The sequence below is a fragment of the Convolutriloba macropyga genome, chromosome 2 (assembly GCF_964194025.1).
Source record: "Convolutriloba macropyga chromosome 2, txConMacr16.3, whole genome shotgun sequence".
Taxonomy (NCBI): domain Eukaryota; kingdom Metazoa; phylum Xenacoelomorpha; order Acoela; family Convolutidae; genus Convolutriloba; species Convolutriloba macropyga.
The window spans coordinates 16167699-16192004 of NC_134469.1; the positions used below are offsets into that span (position 1 = coordinate 16167699).

Sequence of the window (24306 nt, forward strand, 5' to 3'; positions counted from 1 at the left end):
ATTATCTTTGCCTATTGGTTTGCATACCACTGAGCTTGTGGAACAACAGTATTAGCGAATTCCAGAAAAAGGTAAAATTTGACATTAATTAAACGCTATTTCAGATCCTCTAAATTTGAGAAAGATTGGAGAGAGTTTTTCACTACAGTGAATGAGAGACACGAGCAGGTGTACATGTTAGTGGATCAGTGGGACAAGTTCCACTCTGAGTCACACGAGTTATCTCTCTGGCTAACACGCGTGGACGAGAAGGTCAAATACCTGAAGGGTGTAAGGTACAATCAAATGAACGCAGCAGAACTCTACCTCAAGTTGCAGTCGCTCATGGTGAGTAGCAAGCTGCAAAGTTCTTTTTAAATCAGTTGAATTTAGCACTATATGGGAGTTAACACCATAGAACACAAAAGAGGTATCTTCTATATACGCGTAAGCCCCCTGCGTTTGAGTTCTCATGATTAAGCCGGCTCTTGAAGCCGTAAATCAACTACTTGCTGTGCTATTATCTGAACTCTAACACAGTAAATAATACATGTGACTTTTCATAAAAAAGTACGATGAAAAAGTTCGTATTTGTGAGATTATTGTGCTTGAAGAGTCGATTTGAACGGCTCAGACTAATGCAGAAGACATTTGGGATTAAGTTTGATCAATTAAATAAATAGAATTCACTTTTGGGTTATAAAGAGGAAGTCAGGATCACCCCACCAGACATCATGAAAACCCCAACTCCCGGCAGCCTGTTTGAACCCTGAAATTCTATTAGGAACTTAGGTCTTTCCCATTATAGCCCCACTACCTTAGTGGTCAGATAACCTATACCCCCCAACATGTTAAACATACAATAATGGGGGCTGTAGTTTCGTGGGGGGCTATAATGAGCCCAGAACTTTACACTAGGTCGAGTTTTTAAACCAGTTTTGGCCGGTCGGTATCTTTTTACGAAGAGATACATTATTGAAATCATTGAAAGGGATTATACGCACGATTTTAAGAACCTGCAATTTGCTCAATATATAGTAAGAGTAATTGCTACATGCTTTCTATTTTAACGGGAATAAGCCTCATTAGCTCCTAATTTGTTTGTTAAATACTAAAGAAAATTGATGTTTCAAAATTTCTGGTACTAAAAATTCGTCAATCAAACATAGCTTGCGTAGAACAATAAGCGTAGAGATGCAGATGTTTGTTCTCTAGGTACGAGCGATATGGCTTTATGGTACCCGGTTTTATGCAAAATTTTGGTTTGACCGTTTCTTGCCTTGAATGTCCTATTGTTTGCGTGAGCTATGATTTTCGTGAATTCTGGATGGTATTTGTATTAAAATTATAACCTTCAGTTGAGAACCTGAATTCTGTCTGACTGTGTAATCTAATTAAAGTTGATCAAATGAGAATTAATTTTGACACTTTGATCTTGTATCTTATGTTTCAATTTCAATGTGTTTCAAGCAGGGTTTTTTAATGCTAATAATCGCGTAACTTTTTTCTTCTAAGTTCTTTCACTTGCTTAAATGATTTGAAGTTTAGGTCTTGAGGGTTCTAAGGTCAGAAATACATAAATACATAATGTGAAAAGTGAGTTTGGGAAGCATGGATTTGACATGACACCCCCCCCCCCCCCCCCCCCCTCCCCTCCCCTCCCCTCCCCTCCCACACGGACACACTGAGGACTGCCTCCCTAAAATTAAGCTAGATACAGCAAAAGCCAAACCTCGCCTGTTGTGGTGATTTGAGTAATTCGTCCGACCGACGGTAGTTGGTTATGTTATTATATAGCTCGTTACTATTTAAAAATTATCACGTGCACCTGGAAGTACCCATTATACCGATTATATTTGGAGGCGAGGGGAGTCAGAAACAGAATAGATCTGAACTCTGATCCCAAGCTTTTCAATCCTTGGGTGATTTTGTTGAACGTTTTATGCAAGTTTTCTTGCTATCAATTCATCGCAGCTCACATGACCAACAGAAAAGACCCTTTGAATTCGTCTTTTCCTCTGCTCATCAAATGGATCTGAGTGTGTCCATAAAAGCTGCTTTGTTGAATACTACCACGAATGCAGCACTTAGCAATTATTGTGCTATTGTTGATCTGTTTATAGCTGCGAAGCTGTAAGCTGAGCGGAGCTATATTGCGGTGGTCTTGGTTTTTTTACGACTCGAAGAGGAGTATTGGTTTTCTTAAGGTTTTTTTTTTACCGGAAGTACTATTCGTTCAGCCGCTGTTTTGACCTAAAAGCGAAAGTGAGAAAAATTGCCATGTGAACTAATTTTTTCTGAGCGAGAGAAGTTTTTTGATCATGCGCTGCGTTTAGTGAATGACTTTTTGACTTTGAAAAGTAGTTTTTGACTGAATGGCACATATAGATAACCGTTTTCAGCCGTTTTTTCGTCTAAATGGCCCAGTTTTTTTTTGCTTATTTTGTTTCGATGCTATATTGAAATGTAAACGTCAAAAATTGATACGACAGTGTTTTGCAGAGCCTGAAAATGCGTTTCAAGTTCAAAATTGGCACATATTTCATGATTTTTTAGTTAATTTTTGGCTTTTTTTCTATTAATTTATTCATTTCTGGATCTTTCAGCCGTCTTTTTGTCAAATATCAGTTAATATGCAAATTAATAGCTTTAAATAGCAGTTAATAGCAGTTAAATAGCAAATTTCTTTTGAAAATTCATAAACTCAACGCCTCTTTCTACCTCGATATAGTTCTGTCTTTTAAAGTTGTACTCATGCTAATCCGATTTTGGTAGTTTTTTTTTTAATTTGGTCAGTTTTTGTCTGTATTTTCGTTTTAATTACTAGAAATAGTCTTTTTGTGGAACATGAGGGACTTTAATTTCATTTCAATAAAAACCAATAATTTTGTAGCGTTTAGTTTTTGAAAAACATTTAAATTTTTTTTCATAAATGCGGTCTTGAAAATTTTTTGACTAATTTTTTGCAAAATGTTTCAGTTTTTTATGTTTGAATTCTGCTTTTTTTTATGCTCTGTTCAGTAGGATGGATCGTTGTCTCGGATAATTCGTTTTTCTTTTCTTTGTCTCAAATGCTGAACAATGAAATGTATTTGTTTTTCTTGATGTTTTAAATTTGGTTTTTAACTTTAAAAATTTAAAAAATTAAAAATTTTTTTAAAAAAATTAAGAATTAGTCTTTGTTACGGTGGTCCTTACATTGTGTCCATATTCTTCACATTCAAGTTTTTATCATTCTAGCTCTGTGCCCGCAACTACATTTATACTGTTTAAATTTATTTTTCAGTTGTTGAAAAATTAAATGATTTCAGCTTTTTTTCTGACTTTTGTCATTTCTTTGGTTTGCTATTGATTTCATACAACATAAGGCAGTACTGAGAGTTTGCTAGAGGGCTTTTTCTAAAGTTTCCACTGATTTTAATTTAGTGCTTTTTTATTCCGGCCTGGGTATGGTCTTCAGACGATTTTTTTTCCTTTGAATATTCTGTTGCTTATGTCTTTTCTATGATGAATTCAATTTTTGATTAAGTATGAAATCATGTTGTCTAGCATATATACAACAAAGAAGAAGTAGGTGTTGTTTTTGTCCTAATTGCAGTGGTAAGCAATCTAATTGTACTGGTTTTCTGATTCTTAAATTTGAGCATTCTTTGTTTTTTGAAAAATTTGACTTAGTTTCGAAGATTTTTATCTGCCGTTTGCTTTCGCATTCTTTTTAGAGATTAGAATCATGAATTTTTTGAGGGCAATTGATAGCCCTGTCAGCTTTTTTCAGCCTATCAGAATTTCGACCATCCAAATTCTTTCTTACTTTACGTGAACTCTTACGTTACCAAACGTTTTCAATAAAATTTTTTCCTCTTTGTGACAGCGGATTAAATTTCACCAATTATTAGATCAGTCCTGGAGGGGCAATGAGTTAATGGTTTAATGCAAAAGGTAATAACTTCAGCTGCCATTACGGTTTTTTGTTAAATTTTGACGCTTCGAGTCGCTTCCGGAATTCTTCCGGCTATGTTTTTAAATTTGTGAAAAACATTTGATCTGTTCACACGTTTTCATGATTTTTGAAGTCAAATTGGAGTAGTGATTTTGGTCACGCCGAAACAGGAAGTGGAGCGAAAAAGCGAGTGGTTTTGCGGCGTGAAATTTAAAGTAGAGTGAGAGAACGGTATTTGAACAAAAATTCGCTTTCTCGCTAGTGGTTTTTTGTTCATACGCGGCATTTTGACGGCATTTTAACTCTGTGGTGCTAGTTTTTTTTCATTACGTGATTGTGTTTGGTGACATGTGGCTTCCATCACATGTGTCAAAAATGGCTTTCTCACTTTTGCTTTTTTAAATTTAAGGAGATAAAGTGAACTGAGTGTATGTAATTCTAATTGAACTTTGTAATTCTAATTTGAGGGCAGTTAATAGAAACAACACGTAAGCTAATGAAATTTGTGTTATATTTGTTCTGCACTTTTTTGAGACTGCAGATCTACAATTTTTGTGCGCTATTTTTGGAAGTCTGGCAGCTATGTTTGAGCTGCTAGAAAAAATTGGTGGGGCGACAGCAAACATTGTTTCTCGTCTTATCTATTTTCATAGAATTACAATTGGGTGACGAAACTTCGGAGCATTCTTTCTTGTCCACTGTGGCTTCTTTTAGTGAAGGTTTCTGCAATATTTTGAGCAGAGAGAAATTTATAATTAAATGTTGAGATGTTTCAAAAGTTTTCTTGATTTTGGTTTTAAAATAGTGATAATTTAGTGCAATACTTGCGGTTTTGATTAGTTAGGGGCTTTTTGCGTTTGGCTAGTATTTAATTGCTCTCAAACGAAGTTTGTAGCAAGTATAATAGACTTCTTGTTCTTTTTATATGTGATTTTTTGCTTGACCGATTTATTGTCTGAAATTTAAAGCAGAGCGAGCACAGGCGTTTGAACAAAAATTTGATTTGTATTGGCGTGCCGTCTTTTTTTAAAGATCTGTTCACACATTTTCACGATTTTTTAATTCAAATTGGAGTAGTGAGTTTGGTCACGCCGAAACAGGAAATGGAGCGAAAAAGCGAGTGATTTTGCGGCGTGAATTTTGTTCGCTCTAATTTAAAGTAGAGTGAGAAAATGGTGTTTGAACAAAAATTCGATTTCTCGCTACTGGTTTTTTGTTCACATGCGGCAATTTCACTTTGGTTCTTACTATTTTTTCAATTTTTTAGATCGGATTTTTTTTCTAAACGGTTTTCCCAATTCATTAATAGTTCATTCTAGGCCTAGTTTTTTTGTTAGAAACATTGACATTTTTCGCTATCGGTTTTTTGTTCTCGCTAGCGGCATTTTGACATTGATTTTTGTTTTTTTGTTTATCTGATTTTTTTTTGAATTGATTTTCCTAATTCGCCGATAGTCCGTTCTAGGTCTAGGTTTTTGTTTAGTCAATGAAAATTCTTTGAAGTGTAGGTCAGGACTTGTCCTGCTATGTTTTTTTGTTTTGTCTTCTGACGCTCTTTTTCGTTTTGCATTTGTTCACACAGCAAAGCGGAAAAGTCAATTTTTCTGAATGACTTCTTCCTCTCACTAACAGCGTTTGCGTGCGTGACGTCATTTCCATTCTCTATCTAGCAAAGGTTTTAAGTTCATTTGAGTGATTAGATTTTGATCATACGTGACTTACCTCACTCAATAAAATGACTTTTGCCTTTTAAACCCTAAGTTTAATTTGAATTAGTTTAAGGTCAAAGAAACTCATATGTGAAGTTTAGATTTTCAATTTAGATCTGTATCTGTTTCTATCTCAATTATACGGCACGCAAGTCTATACTTTCGTAGCTATTCCGGCAATCTGCCGGCTATGTTTATGCAGTATTAATAATCAAGATGTTCACTCCCCTCCACCAGTAACCCAGCATGGTGGACCCCACTCCCTCCCCCACCACAATTAAGTTTAAGTTCTCTCTAAAGCTAGAGAAAATTATAGCGGATGCATGCTCCTTTGTTACCCAACTATAGACCACTTTTGGTGACGTTTTTAGCCATTACAAATGAAGGAAATGAGTGCTTTGCACGATCATATATCACTTCGGGAAATGGCTTCAAGTAGAAACTGGCCTTCAGCAACAAAGCGCTGCCATCAAAACAATCAAAGCGCCTTTTACTACTGAAGTACTACCTCTTTTGAGGTGAAAAATTACCCTTGTGCGCTTCAAATTGAAGTCCATAAACGTTTTGAAGCAAAAAATTTAAGGGTCTGGTGTTCATCAACATTTAAAGTAAGCGAAGATACACTATTGTACCAAAAAACTATGTGCAACATAATTTGTGCTCGTTAAGCATTATTTTTGCTCAAATCTTTGATTTGCGCTAAAGCGTGAAGAAATACGTGGAATTTTAAACGAGATTTTATTTTCAATCTCTGCTGCTTTGCTCATTTACTGTTTGCCGCGCTGCTGTAATTCGAAGCTTCCGATTTTCATGGACAGAAAACGAGCAACTTTTAATCAAGATCTAGGAAACAGTATGCGTATAAGCGATACCAAAAAAGTAGCAAGCTCAAAGCGTCTCCAGTGAATGATTGTACGGGTTCCCGGAAGAAACTGAACAAAATAAGCACAACGAATTCGAGTTCGGTCATGCGATCACTTGTTTTTTAGGAAAAATACAATCAGAATGGTGCAAACTGTATGTGAGATGCTCATACAAGCCAAAGGTTCTAGTTCACTTAAAATTTGTGGAAAAATTCAATTTTCTAGACCTTTTTTTTCAACAAGATGATGTTCCTGAAAAATTTATTGAAGATTCTCCGGAATTTTTTCAACGAAAAAGAATAGAATGATCAAAATTTTTCCCATTTTGACTTTAATAAAAAAATTCATGGGCAATTCTGAAGAAAGACTTACGAAATTTAACAGTTCGTTGGGAAAGTTTGGAAGAAAGTTGTGGAAAAATTGACTCAGATGTCGTAAGAAACTTATGTGATAATTATACAAGAAATCTCGTTGAAAAAGTCGCAGTTTAAAAAGCTAAAAACGCAATGAATCGTTACTAGTGAACTGATCTGAACGCAAAATGTTGTCTTGTTTGATATCTGTGACGCTTTTTGAAAATTCGTTAGGTGTACGTAGTTTTTGGTACCATAGTGTATTTTGAAAACAATTCCAATGGGTCACGAGCATAGACAGATTGTCTGAGAGGCAGGCATGAACACCTAATTGTATAATTAGAAGTTAAGTGGGCTTACAAAACTTCAAATGTTTTCGACCTCTCTTGAACGATAGAAAGCAAGTTTTCCGATGGTAGTCTGTAATGTTTTCATACTATAAATCAGGAATTGATAAAATAATATTTGGCAAAAATAGCATTGTATGCTTTTGTTAATAGTCGCATCAGCACAGCCAGCTATTCTTGACCCCTTGTTATTGTTTGATTTTCACTTCGGCAACCAAAAATATGTTTCATGTTACGTTAGTCGGCTAAGTTCCCATGGCATTTCTTGCGACGGCTGTTGGTTATATTTTAGCTGCAATGGCGATAATTGAGCGGAGCAATCATTGGCTTTCCTTTTTTTACTATCAAGTGATTTGCATTAAATAGGGTCGCTGATTTTGTTAGAGTTCTTCATTTATTTCCTTTTTCTTGTCAAATGGAAAGAGTAAATTTTGTCACGCTGGAGTAAAGAGGGGAAAAGCGAGTGAAAAAAATAATTAATTTGAACCAAATTTTTGACTGTGCCATGTCCTGCTGAAAATATTTTCTGCTAAGTTCGAAGTTTGGTTTTGTTTCTCCGTAAGGAAATTCGTGTGAATAGTATACTAAAATGCACGTATTGTCGCGGGGGGACTTCCCCCCGTGACGAATCGTGCGGTACATTTTTCAGGTCGAAAAATTTTCCGGAGAGACAAAAATTTTCTCGATTTGTGCCGGGGACAAAACTTGTAAAATTTTCTAAAATTTGTAGGGGATAAAACTTGTAAAATTCTTGTCAATTTTGTGCGGTGAGAAAAACTTGTGAAATTTTTGCCAAATGTGCTTGGTGGGCAAAAACTTACGATATTCCCAGCTATTTTGGGCGGGGGATAAAAACTTGTTAAAATTTCACAGTTTTCTGGAATTATTGAAAAACTTGTTAAAATTTTGCAATTTATTTGGGTCCATTAAGTTGATTTTAAAGTTTAAAAATTCCTAAACCCTTTTATAGTCAAAAAGACTATTCATGGGTTTTCAAAAGACATATAACTGACTTACCTTTTCTTTATTTCTATCTCTTGATAATTTTTTATCTAGTATACCGACAGTAAAACGAAATGGAGTCAAATTTTGGTGGTTTTGATCTGGTTTTAATTTGTTAGTTTTATTGACCATATGTTATCCCAGATTAGGGAGTGTGGGCAGATTAGAAAACCAATAAAACTTAAGTGCCAGGGCTCCAAACTGAGATTTATTGTCTGGCATGAAATTTGCAGCGTCAGAGGTGAAAAGAAGGCAACTTTGCAGAGAATAAGGAAGAAATATACGTATGAAATGGACAAAATTAATGCTCAAAACTATATGAAATTTTCCAAAAAAAAGTACTGACAAAGTGTCTGAAAGTGTGCGGTAAAGCAATTCATATACCACTTTTAAATGACGGGAAAGTTAAAAATCGAGAAAAAAATTGTGTATTTTAAGAGTAAAAATTGTTGTTTTTGGACAATTTTATGCAAAATACTTCCACAAAAAGCAATCGCATTATGCACAAATTGTTTTGCATTGTGAATGACAACAATTGCAGACCGGTGAATTGTGTAACACAAGTTGTTTCAGGGATACTGCAAATGTGATCACGTAATATAGTGTAAAACTTGGGAAAAGTTATAAAAACGACAAATTTTTAACGGGAAAAACTGTTGTCCGGCTGAACCTTACTGCGTAACTCTGGCAAAATTATAGAATGAGCAGACTATTTCCCTTACGTATTTAAGAAAACCAACTTCTCCTTTTTGTGAAGGAAATTCTATTTTCTTTAATTTAATAAACAATTTTCCTGTTGTTTTTCTTCTAATAGTTTCATAGCACTAATAATAACTATAGCTGTATGTCTACAGTGTTCATCTATTTTTATCCAATATGGACTTGTTTTGCCGACCTCTTATTGGTTAAAAGCTGACTGAAGATTAATTTTAGACTGCTGCATATGACAAAATATGTTTTTGATTTTTTTTGTTTCGCAAGTTTTGGTCTCGACTTTTGTGATTGGATGGCCGAGTGTTAGGAATTATTATGTCCACTACATGTGCCACCATGTGTCTTTCTTTTCCATGAGCAATTCAATGTGGTCGTCTCAGCTTCTCTGATTGGTCAGTCGAGTTTAAGCTTTATTACCGTCTTGCACATGTTTGAACACGTGTTGTTTTATCAGAGACAAGGAGTGGTCTCTTTTTTTTTACCATAAGCATCTCAGTGTGGTTGTCTCCGCCTCTCTGATTGGTCAGTCGAGTTTAAGCTTTATAACCGTCTTGCACATGTTTGAATATGTGTTTTTTTTTATCAAAGACAAGGAGTGGTCTCTTTTTTTACCATAAGCAACTCAGTGTGGTTGTCTCCGCCTCTCTGATTGGTCAGTCGAGTTTAAGCTTTTTTACCTTCTTGCACATGTTTGAACATGTGTTGTTTTATTATCAAAGACAAGGTGTGATCTCTTTTATTACCATAAGCAATTCAGTGTGGTCGTCTCAGTTTCTCTGATTGGTCAGTCGAGTTTAAGCTTTTTTACCGTCTTGCACATGTTTGAACACGTGTTTTTTTATCAAAGACAAGGAGTGGTCTCTTTTTTTACCATAAGCAACTCAGTGTGGTTGTCTCCGCCTCTCTGATTGGTCAGTCGAGTTTAAGCTTTTTTACCGTCTTGCACATGTTTGAACATGTGTTGTTTTATTATCAAAGACAAGGTGTGATCTCTTTTATTACCATAAGCAATTCAGTGTGGTTGTCTCAGCTTCTCTGATTGGTCAGTCTAGTTTAAGCTTTATTACCGTCTTGCACATGTTTGAACATGTGTTGTTTTATTATCAAAGCCAAGGTGTGATCTCTTTTATTACCATAAGCAATTCAGTGTGGTCGTCTCAGCTTCTCTGATTGGTCAGTCTATTTTAAGCTTTATAACCGTCTTGCACATGTTTGAACAAGTGTTGTTTTATTATCACAGACAGGGTGAGTTCTCAAGTTTAAGTTTGTGTTTAAAAAGAAAGTTGTATATCGTCGTCTCAAGATTACTTTGATTTTTATCACGATATAGCGCGTTCTGAAAAACGATATGTAGTTGCCTGTGTAAAAACATATGATAATACTGGAACTTATACATCGCTGAAACTTTTCAAGAAAGGAAACGGAGACTACTAATTTCGTTTCAACTAAAAACACTCTCTCTATGCAGGAATTGGAGCAAGTGGGAGAAAATATGGATGCTATCAGAAGAATAACTCTCTCAAAGTTCGAGCGAGCAGAGCAGCTCTGGCAAAAGGAAGTTACAGCCTGGTTGCAATTTGGAAACGAATGGTCAAAGTCGTAGCTAACCATTCGAATGGTCAAAGTTGTAGCTGACCATTTTTGATTTGACCAGTCAAATGGTCAAATCAAAAAAGCCTCAGAGTGATAAAGAGAATTAAATAGCAAAAGAAAATGGTTGAAGCAATGTTTGAACGTACACCTGAATATTTTCGACAATTCCAAAAACTTTTTCGATATTTTATTTGCAATAGTGATCCTCAATTTGATTCTAATCTTACAAAAAACTTCTTATACAGCCAGCACAAAAATGAAGATCATTCAAAATACAACAATTTCTTTACCATGTCATTGCTGCTGTTGATCCATTGCCGCAGTACTTCAGGATACTTCTTCTAAACAATATACATTACCATGTCACTTCTTGTTTTCAACTGCTCATTCGTGGGTCTTCCACATAGTGCATTATGGCGAAGTGATAGAAAAACTTTATGAGGCAGTCAGTTACAAAGACCATTACAATCTAACTGTTTCAAATTCTAAGAAAAAGTTGCCAAATGTCGACATGATAATGACACAGGATGTTCAAACGCAAACTGACTTTTTGCCTACTTGTACGATTAATAGATTTTATAGTATTTATAAAGGTGGTATGTACGGTGAGCTTTCCAAATTACTTGATATATTAAATAGTGGCTATGGTTGTTTGCATGTTGATAATAGTTTGATTTTGATAAATTTTACTATGGAATCGAAATCTTAGCAATTGTCTTGTTCTGTTGTCTTCGAAGAAAGAATTGAGCGAAAAAAAAGTTAATTAAAAAATGTTAGAGCATATGATTAGCAAAGCGTAGCAAATCAATATCGTTCATATTAAACATCAAAGGATATTCATAACCAAACATCACATGGGCAATATAAATGCAAAAAAGTCCACAGAGTTTTGATTTTGAATTGGTTTTATTTTTAGTATTTGAGTTTCTTCATTGTAAATTTTTACCAGTCGGCAATACAATATTTGGTAGTTTTGTATCGGGATTCCAAGCGGATCTGCCAAATGAACTTTGTTTTCGTGAAACAAAAGAATCATCCAATGGCTTCGGCATGTTGCGACGGTGAAGCATTGACTATGATAAATCCTTCTCTTGTGAGCTTTGAGAAATTGTCCGCTGCAAAAACTCCATAAAAATAATATTTCAATTTTGTATTGTGAAATTAACCGTGTTAAAACCAAATTGTGAAGAAACCTCAGTTTGAATATCCATATTGTCAGGTTTAGTTGGATACATTTTACCAAATCCAAGCCTATGAATGAAATTATCTACGCAAGATAGAGTCTTCATGGCCGTTGTAGGGCCCTCAGGTTGCGGCAAAACAGAGTTAATTTTCAAAATGTTGAGTGGAAATACAATTTACGCGAAATTTAATCACATTATATCGAGAAATGGAACAAATATAAATCAAAATGGAGCAAAAACTTGGAGTTATTTTTCAAAAAGTATGGCAAGTCAGAGTTTTTGAATAACCTTGAAAACTGTCTTTTGATAATCGACAACTCGTGCAAAGAAATTTTTTAACGACAAAGATTTTGTTGAGTTGGCCACTGCAGGGCGTAGTAAGAACATTAGTGTTTTTTTTACATAAAGCACAATCTTTATTAGCAGAGCAAGTGGTCTCGTACAATAGACTCGAACACATCACACATCATTTTGTTCAAATCAGCCCGCGATATTCAAGTCGATTTTTTTGGGCAAGCAGTTAAATCTTGTTAAGTTTTTAAAACATTGCTATCAATTGGCAACGAAAAAACCGTTTGGGCATTTGCTTATCGATCTTGTTGCAACAACTTCTGATTGTTTACGATACTTCTATTACTGAGCCAGGTCCTACAGTGTTCTATCTTCCATCTGATAAAGCAGAAACAACCCCTCTGAACAATGAAACAGAAAAATTTATCTATACTGAAGCAAATGGTGCATTTGCAACCCAAATAGTTAATGAAACACGTGCGTAATTGTGAGTGATGTTATATCGGTTTTATGTGAATGTCTTCACAATGTTTTGCTGGGTCATGTTAGAGGGAAAGTAAGAGACTTATATTTACTTATAAGTAAAATACAGACATATTTGAAAGTGTTCTCAAGAAAAAGTCATCAATGGATAAACGACGAGCGCTTTTTCTAACAAAAACCGGTTTCGAAATGATTCAACTCAGTATAAATTTTTGTTTCATCCATTTGAGTTAAACCATGTCAACTGCTGAAGAATTTATTTTGATTCTCAAAAATCAGTTTATGAAAGAGCAACTTTATACCTCACAAATTCTAAATGATCCCAGTGTTCACCATACCGGCGCTCAATTTTCTTTTTGAACCGTATGCGACCAAATGAGAACACTGAAAAAGAGTAACCGGAAATTTTAGATACAAGGGAAGCAATTAATCCCACTGAGTTGTCAAAAAATATTGCGAACAAAATTCTTCAAAATCTTAACGTGTTATCGCCAGAAAAATTTACCAGGACGGAGAAAAAAGTTAGCCTCATTAAAGAGTAAAAAAATAGACGGAAATGAAAATTTCATTGTTGACGGAACAACAAATGTTCCTATTTTTCTCTATGATTTGCAACAACCAACTAAAAAACTAAGTAATCCAGATTATTTTAAGATTCTTGAGGTTTTAAACATAAAAGAAGACTTGGTGATCAACAGCAATGCTAAAATTGCGATCCGGAAAAGAACTCAAAGAATTGCCAAACCAAAAAATAAAATTAAAAATATTTCGCCAAAAGGAATCAAGCACAAAGAAACCGTCAATTACTTACACAAGAATCCTCAGACGCCGGAAGTGGTTTCGAAACTTCAAAAGAAGACAAAAATAAGGAGGAGGAGAAAAACTGGAAGTCTTTCGACGAATGAGAAAAAACTGTTAGAGTTAAAATATACGAAAGGTCCTGCAGCATACGGAAGCGTGAGAAACCTACAAAAAAGCAATAAGTTGAAACCAAGTAGAGTGAAATTGTTTCTAGAGGGCAAAAATGCCCACACAAAGCACAAGAAATATAGAAAATTCCAACACTGAAAATTATTGCCTACGATATAAACGATATTTGGTCGCTGGACTTGGCTCATGTGGATAAAAATTACTTATTGGTTGCGGTTGATTGTCTCTCACGTTATCTACGTGTCGAACCCTTGAAATCAAAGTACGCCACAACAGCCGATGCATTCAAAAAAATGATAAAACAAGCGACCTAAAAAAGTGTGGGTAGATGCTGGTACAGAATTTAAGGGCTCTTTCAGCACTATGTGTCAGAAAAATGAAATTGAAGTTTATAAAACATTTAGCGAGAAAAAATCCGCATTTGCGGAAAGAAATATAAGATCGCTCAAGAGCTTTGTACAAACCTATAACTCTAGAGTCAACAGGGTAACGAAATTGTCGCCGAATAAAGTGACCAAGAAAGACGTGTCTTACTTGCTGTCATTAAATTTTAATGCGTCAGCAAAACTAGTTCGTCAACCAAAGTTTTACGTTGGGGACTTTGTGCGGATATCAAAAGCGGATCTTCCCTTTAGAAAAGGATACAAGCAAACTTTTACTGAGGAAGTTTTTGAGATTTACGATATACCTACAACAAATTCCCCTACTTATAGTCTCATTGACGCATCTCAGGAGCCAGTCAAAGGAAAATTTTATGAATTAGAGTTGGTCAAAGTTAGACAATAGTAGTGAAATAACAAGACATGAATGAATTCACGGTTCACTTAGTTTCATCAGCCTCGCGGTTCACTTAGTTTCATCAGCCTCCCTGAATGTTTTTCCTCAAAACACATTGTCCTCATTCGAAAATTATTTCAATGAAGAAATAAATTTAGAGGGGGAATGGCGAGTTGCAATAAGTGAAATTATTTTCCCGGCAAAAATAAGTCAAGTGAACAAAAACGATTTGAAGATTTTTTCTTCAGAAGGCCTTAAGCTTTATGAGAAAAATATTCCATTTGATGCTGTATCCAGACCATACGGAGGAGAAAGACGTATCATTGAAATTGGTTCCTATGAAAAGCTTGACCATCTTTTGAGATCCATAAAAACAGCTTCCGGTTTACCTCATTTTGACTATCAATATAACAAAATCAATGTTTTGAGTTTTGTTCCTCTTTTTCGGTAAAAACGAAGGAATTACTTTTCCGGATATCGAAATTCCAAGCATACTAGGTTTCAACGGTATTGATGATGGGTCGGGTTATCATATTGGATACAAAATGTTGGACATCTTTGATAATCTGACCATGGGAGGTGACGAAGAAAAAACTTTCGTCGGTGATTATCCTTTCGACTTGTCTGCAGGGAAGCAACTGATTTTTATTTACGTTAACATAATTGATTATCAATACGCATGTGACACTAAAGCACCTTTTATTGGAGTCATTGATTCAAAACAACGACTGAAAAACGGTAGGCCCTGCGAAATAGAGCCAACACGGAATTGTTTTCTGCAACTTGGAATAGAAAAATTTGTTATCAAAAAATTTTCAGTCAATAGAAATTCAATTGTGGACAGAAACCGGACAATTAGTTCCTTTCGCTGGAACAGGAAAAGTTATTTTGACTTTAAATTTTAAAGACATTCAACTAAATGGAAGCCTACTATCAACAGCAATCGGTGTCACCATACTTTTCAGGTCACTGTCGCCAACGAGGCAGTGGATTTGGGGCTTTAGCAGCAGGTATTGGCAGGGCAGCATTGCCGATTGCAATAAAAATTTCTTTGGCTTGTAGCCAAAAAGAGTGGACGTGAATTAATTGCTCAAGCAGCTCCTGAGCTAGCAGAGGTAGATACAAAGAAAAAAAATCTCCAAAACAAGCAATAAAATTGGCTGTGCCAAAAACTAAGGAAACAAGTGGGCGGATCAAAAACAGGGAGAACGCGTAAATTGGAAACCAGCAGTAAAAATCAAGGCATTCGTAAGAAGAAACCTTTGTCGAGGGGTCGGTCAAATTTCTTTTCTAAAGTTCAAAATGATTACCAATTTACTGCCGGCAGAGGCAACACACAGCACACTTGATTTGTTTGAAAAACAGCCTCTGCTTATTGCTTTTGACGATGCTTTTACTCATAAAGTTGGGCCATCGTATTCCCCAGACGGTCCAATGCTTGAGTTTGAGGTTTTGGGTGACAGGAACAATTTCATAGATTTACAGAAACTTCTTGTAATTAAATGTAAAATCTTCCAAAACAATGGCGGCGATTCAAGGTCAGGCACTGACTCTGCAAATACAGACGCGCCATACTTAAGCAACAAAGCACTAAATGCTTTATTTTCAGAATGCACTGTAGCTGCTAATGGTGTTAAAGATTCCAACACAAAAGGAAACTATGCGCACAAAGCATTCATTGAAACGGAATTTTTGTCAGGAAAAACTGCAAAACAAAAACACATGGCTAGTTTGTCAGGGATAATATTACGAGGACGAACCAGCTAAAATTGACGGCACCGACTGTCGCGCGGACGACGTAGCTGCCAGAAAAGCTCTTGTAGCTAACTCCCAGGAAAACTGTTTTATTGGAAAGCCGGCGAGTGACATTTTAACTTCTGATAAATCCTTTCTTAGTGGTGTCACATTGCGAATTTCCTTTAGAAGGTCTACGAATGATCTTGTTGTGATTTCGAGTCCAACAAACATTACAAAGTTAAAATAATTGAAGCTAAGCTCTACGTTAGAAAAATGACAGTAGCGGATCATGTTTTGACGGCGATTGAGGAAACTCCTGCTAAATCATACTAAAAACACCTGCAGTGTATCGCTATACAGAAGTATTGCCACAAACTTTTATAGCTGCAACTGGAATAAGAAGTTGGAGCCATGAGGATATTTTTTCGAAAGAACCAATACGACGTATGGTTATTGCAATGGCAACAAATCAAGCATACCTCGGAACTTATCGCACTAACACTTTTCACTACCAGAAATTTAATTGGAGCCAAGTTATTGTTTATAGAAATGGTCAACCTATAGTTGGAACTCCGGTCTCAACAAAATTTAACCACCGCCTTTACTTCAATGCTCTGGAAGCCTTAGATTTTCTTGACAAAGGTGGGCACGGCATAACTCTGGATTACTATCCCAATCACTTTGTTTTAGCTTTTGACTTAACTTCAACGCAAGAGGCTTCTCATGATTTCATTCATCCAGAACTTACAAATTACTCAATTTCAGTTCCACCTACATTTGACGGAGCATTGGCAGCCATTGTAGAAAATCTATTTCTGGGTGAAAGAAGCTCAACATTTTATGTTAATTCGGAATGAAAGGTGACAGAAAACTCAATTATGACCTACCCCACAGATAGATAGTAATGAAATACGCTATTTGTTGGGAAAATGTATTCATTTGAAATATTATTTTTTTTGAGTTGTTGCAGCGGACAATTTCTCAAAGCTAACAAGAGAAGGATTTATGATAGTCAATGCTTCACCGTCGCAACATGCCGAAGCCATTGGATGATTCTTTTGTTTCACGAAAACAAAGTTCATTTGGCAGATCCGCTTGGAATCCCGATACAAAACTACCAAATATTGTATTGCCGACTGGTAAAAATTTACAATGAAGAAACTCATATACTAAAACTAAAACCAATTCAAAATCAAAACTTTGTGGACTTTTTTGCATTTATATTGCCCATGTGATGTTTGGTTATGAATATCCTTTGATGTTGAAAATGAACGATATTTGTTAATTAAATGATTTCGATTCCAGATTAAAATTTATCAAAGTCAAACTATTATCAACATGCAAACAACCATAGCCACTATTTAATATATCAAGTATTTTGGAAAGCTCACCGTACATACCACCTTTATAAATACTATAAAATCTATCAATCGTACAAGTAGGCAAAAAGTCAGTTTGCGTTTGAACATCCTGTGTCATTATCATATTGACATTTGGTAACTTTTTCTTAGAATTTGAAACAGTTAGAATGTGCTGGTAGTTGTAACTGACTGCCTCTTGAAGTTTTTCCATCACTTCGCTATCGTTGTAACTGACTGCCTCTTGAAGTTTTTCCATCACTTCGCCGTAATGTACTATGTGAGAAGACCCGAGAATGAGCAGTTGAAAACAAGTGAAGAGACATGGTATTGTATATGGTTTAGAAGAAGTATCCTTGAGGGACTGCTGTAATTGATCAACAGCAGCAATGACATGGTAATGAAATTGTTGTATTTTGCAATGATCTTTTTTGCGCTGACTGTATGCGAAGTTTTTTGTAAGATTAGAATGAATTTGAGGCTCACTATTGCAAATAAAGTATCGAAAAAGTTTTTGAAATTGTCGGAAATATTCAGGTGTACGTTCAAACATTGCTTCAACCATTTCCTTTTGCTATTTAATTCTCTTTATCACTCTCTGAGGCTTGTTTGATTTTTGAATTTGCAGCTACGACTTTGACCATTCGTTTCGAAACGGGAACCAGGCTGTAACTTTCTTTTGTCAGAGCTGCTCTGCTCCTTCGCAAACTTTGAGAGAGTATTCTTCTGATAGCATCAATATTTTCTCCCACTTGCTCCAATTCCTGCATAGAGTGAGTGAGTTTTTGGTTGAAACGAAATTCGTTGTCTCCGTTTTCTTTTTTGAAAAGCTTCAGCGATATATAAGTTCCAGTATTATCATATGTTTTCACACTGGCAACTACATATCGTTTTTCAGAACGCGCTATATCGTGAGAAAAATCGAAGTAATCTCTTATGTAGTAAAGACGATGACATACCACTTTCTTTTTAAACACAAACTCAAACTTGTGACCACACCTTGTCTTTGATAATAAAACAACACTTATTCAAACATGTGCAAGACGGTAATAAAGTTTAGACTCGACTGACCAATCAGAGAAGCTGAGACGACCACACTGAATTGTTTATGGTAATAAAAGAGATCACACCTTGTCTTTGATAATAAAACAACACATTTTCAAACATGTGCAAGACGGTAATAAAGCTTAAACTCGACTGACCAATCAGAGAATCTTAGACGACAACACTGAATTGCTTATGGTAATAAAAGAGATCACACCTTGTCTTTGATAATAAAACAACACATGTTCAAACATGTGCAAGACGGTAATAAAGCTTAAACTCGACTGACGAATCAGAGAAGCTGAGACGAACTCACTGAGTTGCTCAAGGAAATGAAAGACACATCGTGGCACATTTAGTAGACATAATAATTCCTAAAACTCGGCAAACCAATCACAAAAGCCGTGATCAAAAATTGCTAAAAAAAAACTAAAAACATATTTTGTCATATGCAACAGTCTAAAATTAATTTTCTGTCAGCTTTCAACCAACCAGAGATTGGCAAAACAAGTCCAGCTTGGATTAAAATAGATGAACACTTTAGACATACAGCTATAGTTATTGTTAGTGCTATGAAATTATTAGGAGGACAGAGCAGAACAGGAAAATTGTTTATTAAATTAAAGAAAAAAGAATTTCCTTCACAAAAAGGAGAAGTTGGTTTTCTTAAATACGTCAGGGAAATAGTCTGCTCATTCTATAATTTTGCCTGAGTTACGCAGTAAGGTTCAGTCGGACAACAGTTTTTCCCGTTAAAAATTTGTTTTTATAACTTTTCCCAAGTTTTACACTATTATATTACGTAATCACATTTGCATTATCCCTCAAACAACTTGTGTTACGCATTTTACTGGTCTGCAATTGTTGTCATTCACAATGCAAAACAATTTGTGCATAATGCGATTGCTTTTTGTGGAAGTATTTTGCATAAAATTGTCCAAAAACAACAATTTTTACTCTTAAAATACACATTTTTTTTCTCGATTTTTAACTTTCCCGTCATTTAAAAGTGGTATATGAATTGCTTTACCGCATACTTTCAAACACTTTGTCAGTACTTTTTTTGGAAAATTTCATATAGTTTTGAGCATTAATTTTGTCCATTTCATACGTATATTTCTTCCTTATTCTCTGCAAAGTTGCCTTCTTTTCACCTCTGACGCTGCAATTTTCATACCAGACAATAAATCTCAGTTTGGAGCCCTGGCACTTAAGTTTTATTGGTTTTCTAATCTGCCCACACTCCCTAATCTGGGATAACATATGGTCAATAAAACTAACAAATTAAAACCAGATCAAAACCACCAAAATTTGACTCCATTTCGTTTTACTGTCGGTATACTAGATAAAAATTATCAAGAGATAGAAATAAAGAAAAAGTAAGTCAGTTATATGTCTTTATAAAACCCATGAATAGTCTTTTTGACTAAAAAAGGGTTTAAGAATTTTTGAACTTTAAAATCAACTTAATGGACCCCAAGAAATTGCAAAATTTTGGCAAGTTTTCCAATATTTCCAGAAAACTGTTAAATTTTAACAAGTTTTTATTCCCCGCACAAAATAGCTTGAAATATCTTAAGTTTTTGCCCACCGAACAAATTTTACAAGTTTTTGTCCCCGGGACAAATCGAGAAAATTTTTACAAGTTTTTGTCCCTCCGGCAAAATTGGGTGACAAAATTTTTCGACCTCAAAAATGTACCGCACGATTCATCACGACCCCCCCCCCCCCCCCCCCGTAACAATACGTGCATTTTAGTATACTACTCGTGTGTCTTTTATTAAAGCAATTATTATGTGGCTTTTTCTATTGAATTTTTTTTTTGACATTTCGACTGCGAGTCATTCTTACTTCCTTGACTTTCCGTTATCTAAGTTGCTCCTTCCTTCGCAATTGTTACCAGCTGAACTCAATTGACGGCAAATTAATATTAGAAATCAAATATAAATGCCCTTTAATCGGTTTGATTTTGCTCTGAAATTAATAGTCACCAATAATAATCTACGATGACGTTAACTGAAGTCTCTGTGAATTTATTATCCCGCGCCACACTTTTCTTAAACCGACCGAAACAGTCAACGATAGAATTAAGCTCCATCAGTTGTCGGAAGGAAAGTAGTTGGACTTTGGACGGTTAATTATCTAATTATAGGAAAGTTGGGACTTGTTAATAGCCGCCCTCATCTTCTCAGCCGGCTATTATTGCGCTCGTATTTTTTTTACAATTCAAAGAATTTGAATTGTATTGGGGCGCTGTCTTTTTTTTTAAGATCTGTTCACACATTTTCATGATTTTTGAAGTCAAATTGGAGTAGTGATTTTGGTCACGCCGAAACAGGAAGTGGAGCGAAAAAGCGAGTGGTTTTGCGGCGTGAATTGTTTTCGCTCCAAATTTAAAGCAGAGTGAGAAATCGGTGTTTGAACAAAAATTGGCTTTCTCGCTAGTGGTTTTTTGTTCACATGCGGCAATTTGACTTTGATTTTTACTGTTTTTTCGTTTCTTTGGATCGGATTTTTTTCTAAATGGTTTTACCAATCCATTCATAGTCCGTTCTAGGTCTAGTTTTCTGTTTAGTCAATGAAAATTCTTTGAATTGTACGTCAGGACTTGTCCTGCTATGTTTTTTTACTTCGTCAAACTTTTTTTTCGCTTTACCATTTTGCCGCTTTTTCGACATTTTGCGTGAAATCTTTTTGACTTCTCTAGGCTAGTTTCTCTCTTCTCTCATTCTGCTAAAAGTGAATTTGAACATCAGTTGCTAAGCAAAGCAATTCAAAATGAACAGAGTCGGTATAAAAAATTGAAGTCAGAAATAGAAACGGGATAAACCCATAAAGCCCAATTTTAGATGCCCGCTATTTGAACGTCGTTCCTGTAAGTCTTAGTTACCACCTCTAATGCTTATTGGTGTTGATAGTAGCCTTTGTAGCCTCTCTCTAAGAAACAAGTATGTTCAACTACGAAATGCCATCAAAATAAATCGGACTTAAAAAAATATTTTTGTACAAAAATCTTTTTTTTTCAATATATTCTATTCGTTCAATCCCAATCATGCTTATTGGAATCAACGGCGGCTATTTTCCGGCAATCTGCCGGGTATGTTTTCTTTGTTAAAAAATTTGTTTTCAAATTTTGCAATAAAAAACATTTAAAAAAGCATATAAACTGTTAACTAAAAAGAAAATTGTTCATGCTACGATTCTTCACGTTCAAAGGTTTCACAGCTGTCCTTGGAGACAAAAGCGGAAAGTTTTTAGGAATCTGTCGTTTCTTGAGTGAAAAAATTAATAAACTAATACTTATCAAAAAAAACTCTCAGGTTTATAGCAGATTTTGTTCTGATCGAACATACAATAACATCCAATTTTACTCAAAAACCAAAAAAAAATCAGTTGAGATTTTAGCAGTTTCCTGTCTTTTATTGAGATATACAGAATGTCAAAGGCTTGTATTAGACGCAATAAACTGCCGAAACATGTATTTTCTGCTCTGGTCTTTTTAAATTCCGCCTTGTTCTATATATTGACTTCAGCTTTGTAATATAAAGATTACCTGCCTTGTTAACTAAGATTCAAATTTTGACGATTTAAAATGATTTAAATGTTTTTTCAGTAATTGTTTTAGAATTAATCAGCAGCATACTGACTCATCTTCTTATTGGATCTTTCGGAGATTGTTTGCGGTGACGTTTATCAAGTTTGATATTTGTTTAAACTTTCTTGTAAACCTGCTGAAAATGTTTAATGTTTGTTCAATTTTGAGAACAGCAACGACGTATAGGCGACGTTCTTCCAGAAAATTGAGTTTTGCGAATTGTTTGACGATTTTGGTCTTTCTTAAAAACTAAATGAAGTCTGAAACGTCTGAATTAAAAAATAATTAACGGTCATAAAAAATAGTTACCTGTCAACATGCTCATGTAGCTGGAACATGACTATGGTTAATGCATAATTGAGGACAAGCGTCTATGATAAAGATACAAAAAGTTTTGAAATGCCGCCATAATATGGCATTTGACGTGTACCGTGGAACGATTGGATTGAAACTTTGTTTAGCAGATCACTGGGGTTGCTGTTCATGTGTTCGACGCATTAGTACAAGAATCACAAATCTAACGTTAGATTAAAGTTTCATATAAAATGTTGTATTCTGAATTTTCAGGCAGTTGCTCGAGATATGGTCTGGAAACAAATGTGCGTGCGCAGACTTGATGAGCTGGCGGAGTCTGTCAAGGAGCTCTGCTGTAATCATCGACCAAAAGAAGTTGAGACGAAAATGAGAACCATTAAAGCAGAGTGGAATTACGTCACTCAGGAAATAGGTTACCGCAAAGCAAATTGAATACGCTTTTTTTTACTTGGGAACCGTCATTACATCTGTAATGCTGTGATAACGTAATAGCGCATTTGAGATTTTATGCTTGAGTGTTGATAGATTACCTCATGAATGAAAAGTGCATATAATCATGGGATAGACTACAGTAGTCTTCTTATAAACTTGAGTCTGATCGAAATTCACTGTAGCAAAATGATAACCTTTTCTTTGGTAACCGAACTGCTCAATGTTTTTGTATCTGTTTAATTGCTTGAAAACAAAATTTGTAATTATATAAGTCCCGTGGTCTTTTTATGCGATTTTTGTTCTTGTCCGATTTATCGTCTTCCCCCTTGACTTTTTTGTCCTCAAAAACGGGATAAACAGGTAACGCCTCGAGGGCATTAAGTGGCTGAGGGATTTACTAGTCTCTAAATATGGCATTAATCACAACTGTTTTGAGCAGATAATTTCACGGTATGAAGGGTGGTTCTTTCTATGTCTTGAAAAATTGACCATCTTCAGTACCACCCCCTTGTGACCTTCATCTGCTTTCTTTTACATTGAATCAGATTCTTATCTTCTGTCGTTAAACTTGAGTTTGATTATCTTTATCCGCTTAAAATGAAAGCCCTGTAACTACTGTCGTGTGCTTGTCCGGGAATCTTGACTTAGACTTAAATATTTTTATTTCAAGAAAATTTAAAAAGTTTAAATATTTCGTCTCATTTTAGACTTTCTTAATCTTGAAATGATATTTTCTTCTCAATTTTAATGACATCTCACGACTAACCAAGATTTCTGAATTCTATGTGTCGTCTTCTACATTGAGTTTAAGTTGTTGAGAGCTTGAGTATTCTTTTTTGGAAAGACATACCACTTTTCTTACGTCTAAATGTTTACCACAATCTGTTTTCTGCTTGCAATTTTTTTGTTGAGTTCTTATGGTTTTGTTGACGTAATATTTCTGTTGTGGTAATGTATAACTTCATTCTGACATGTGACGACTAACCAAGATCTCTGACCTTCATCTGCTTTCTTTTACCTTGAGTTTGATTCTTGTTTTCTGTAACGACTAAGCGATATTATTGTTTTGAGCTCTTTTTTATTATATCACGATTTTCGACGATTTTTTGTTGATGTATTAACTTTAACCTGACATCTGACGACTAACAAAGATCTCTAAATGCTATATGCTGTCTTCTACGTTGAGTTTTAGTGTTCAGATATCAAGAGGTCTTTGTTCAAGTTTTTCCCAAAGAAACATCCATTTTTCTTACGTCTAAGTTTTAACCACAATCTGTTTTCAGCTATTCTTGCAATTTTTTTTGTCCATTTCTTATAGTTTTGTTGACGTAATGTTTCTGTTGTGGTGGTGATGTATAACTTCATTCTGACATTTGACAACTAACCAAGATCTCTGTCCTTCATCTGCTTCCTTTTACCTTGAGTTTGATTCTTGTCTTCTGTAACGACTAAGCGATATTATTGTTTTGAGCTCTTTTTATTATGTCACGATTTTTATTATGTCACGACTAAACAAGATCTCTGACCTTCATATGCTATCTTTTACCTTGAGTTTTTTTTTATCTTCTGCAACGACTGAGCGATTTTATTGTTTTGGGCTCTTTTTATTGTGTCACGATTTTCGAAGGTTTTTTGGTGCTGATGTATAAACTTTAATCTG

General features: G+C 35.1%; 1 protein-coding gene across 2 annotated transcripts in view; it reads left to right on the forward strand.

Annotated features, from left to right (window-relative positions):
• LOC142357261 (nesprin-1-like) overlaps positions 1-24306 on the forward strand; it is a 278227-nt gene that overhangs the window by 22553 nt on the left and 231368 nt on the right. For both annotated transcript variants that reach the window (XM_075408914.1, XM_075408920.1), the window contains exons 14-15: positions 105-327; positions 22467-22626. In XM_075408914.1, the coding sequence (XP_075265029.1) occupies positions 105-327; positions 22467-22626 (383 nt within the window). The remainder of the gene's footprint in view (positions 1-104; positions 328-22466; positions 22627-24306) is intronic.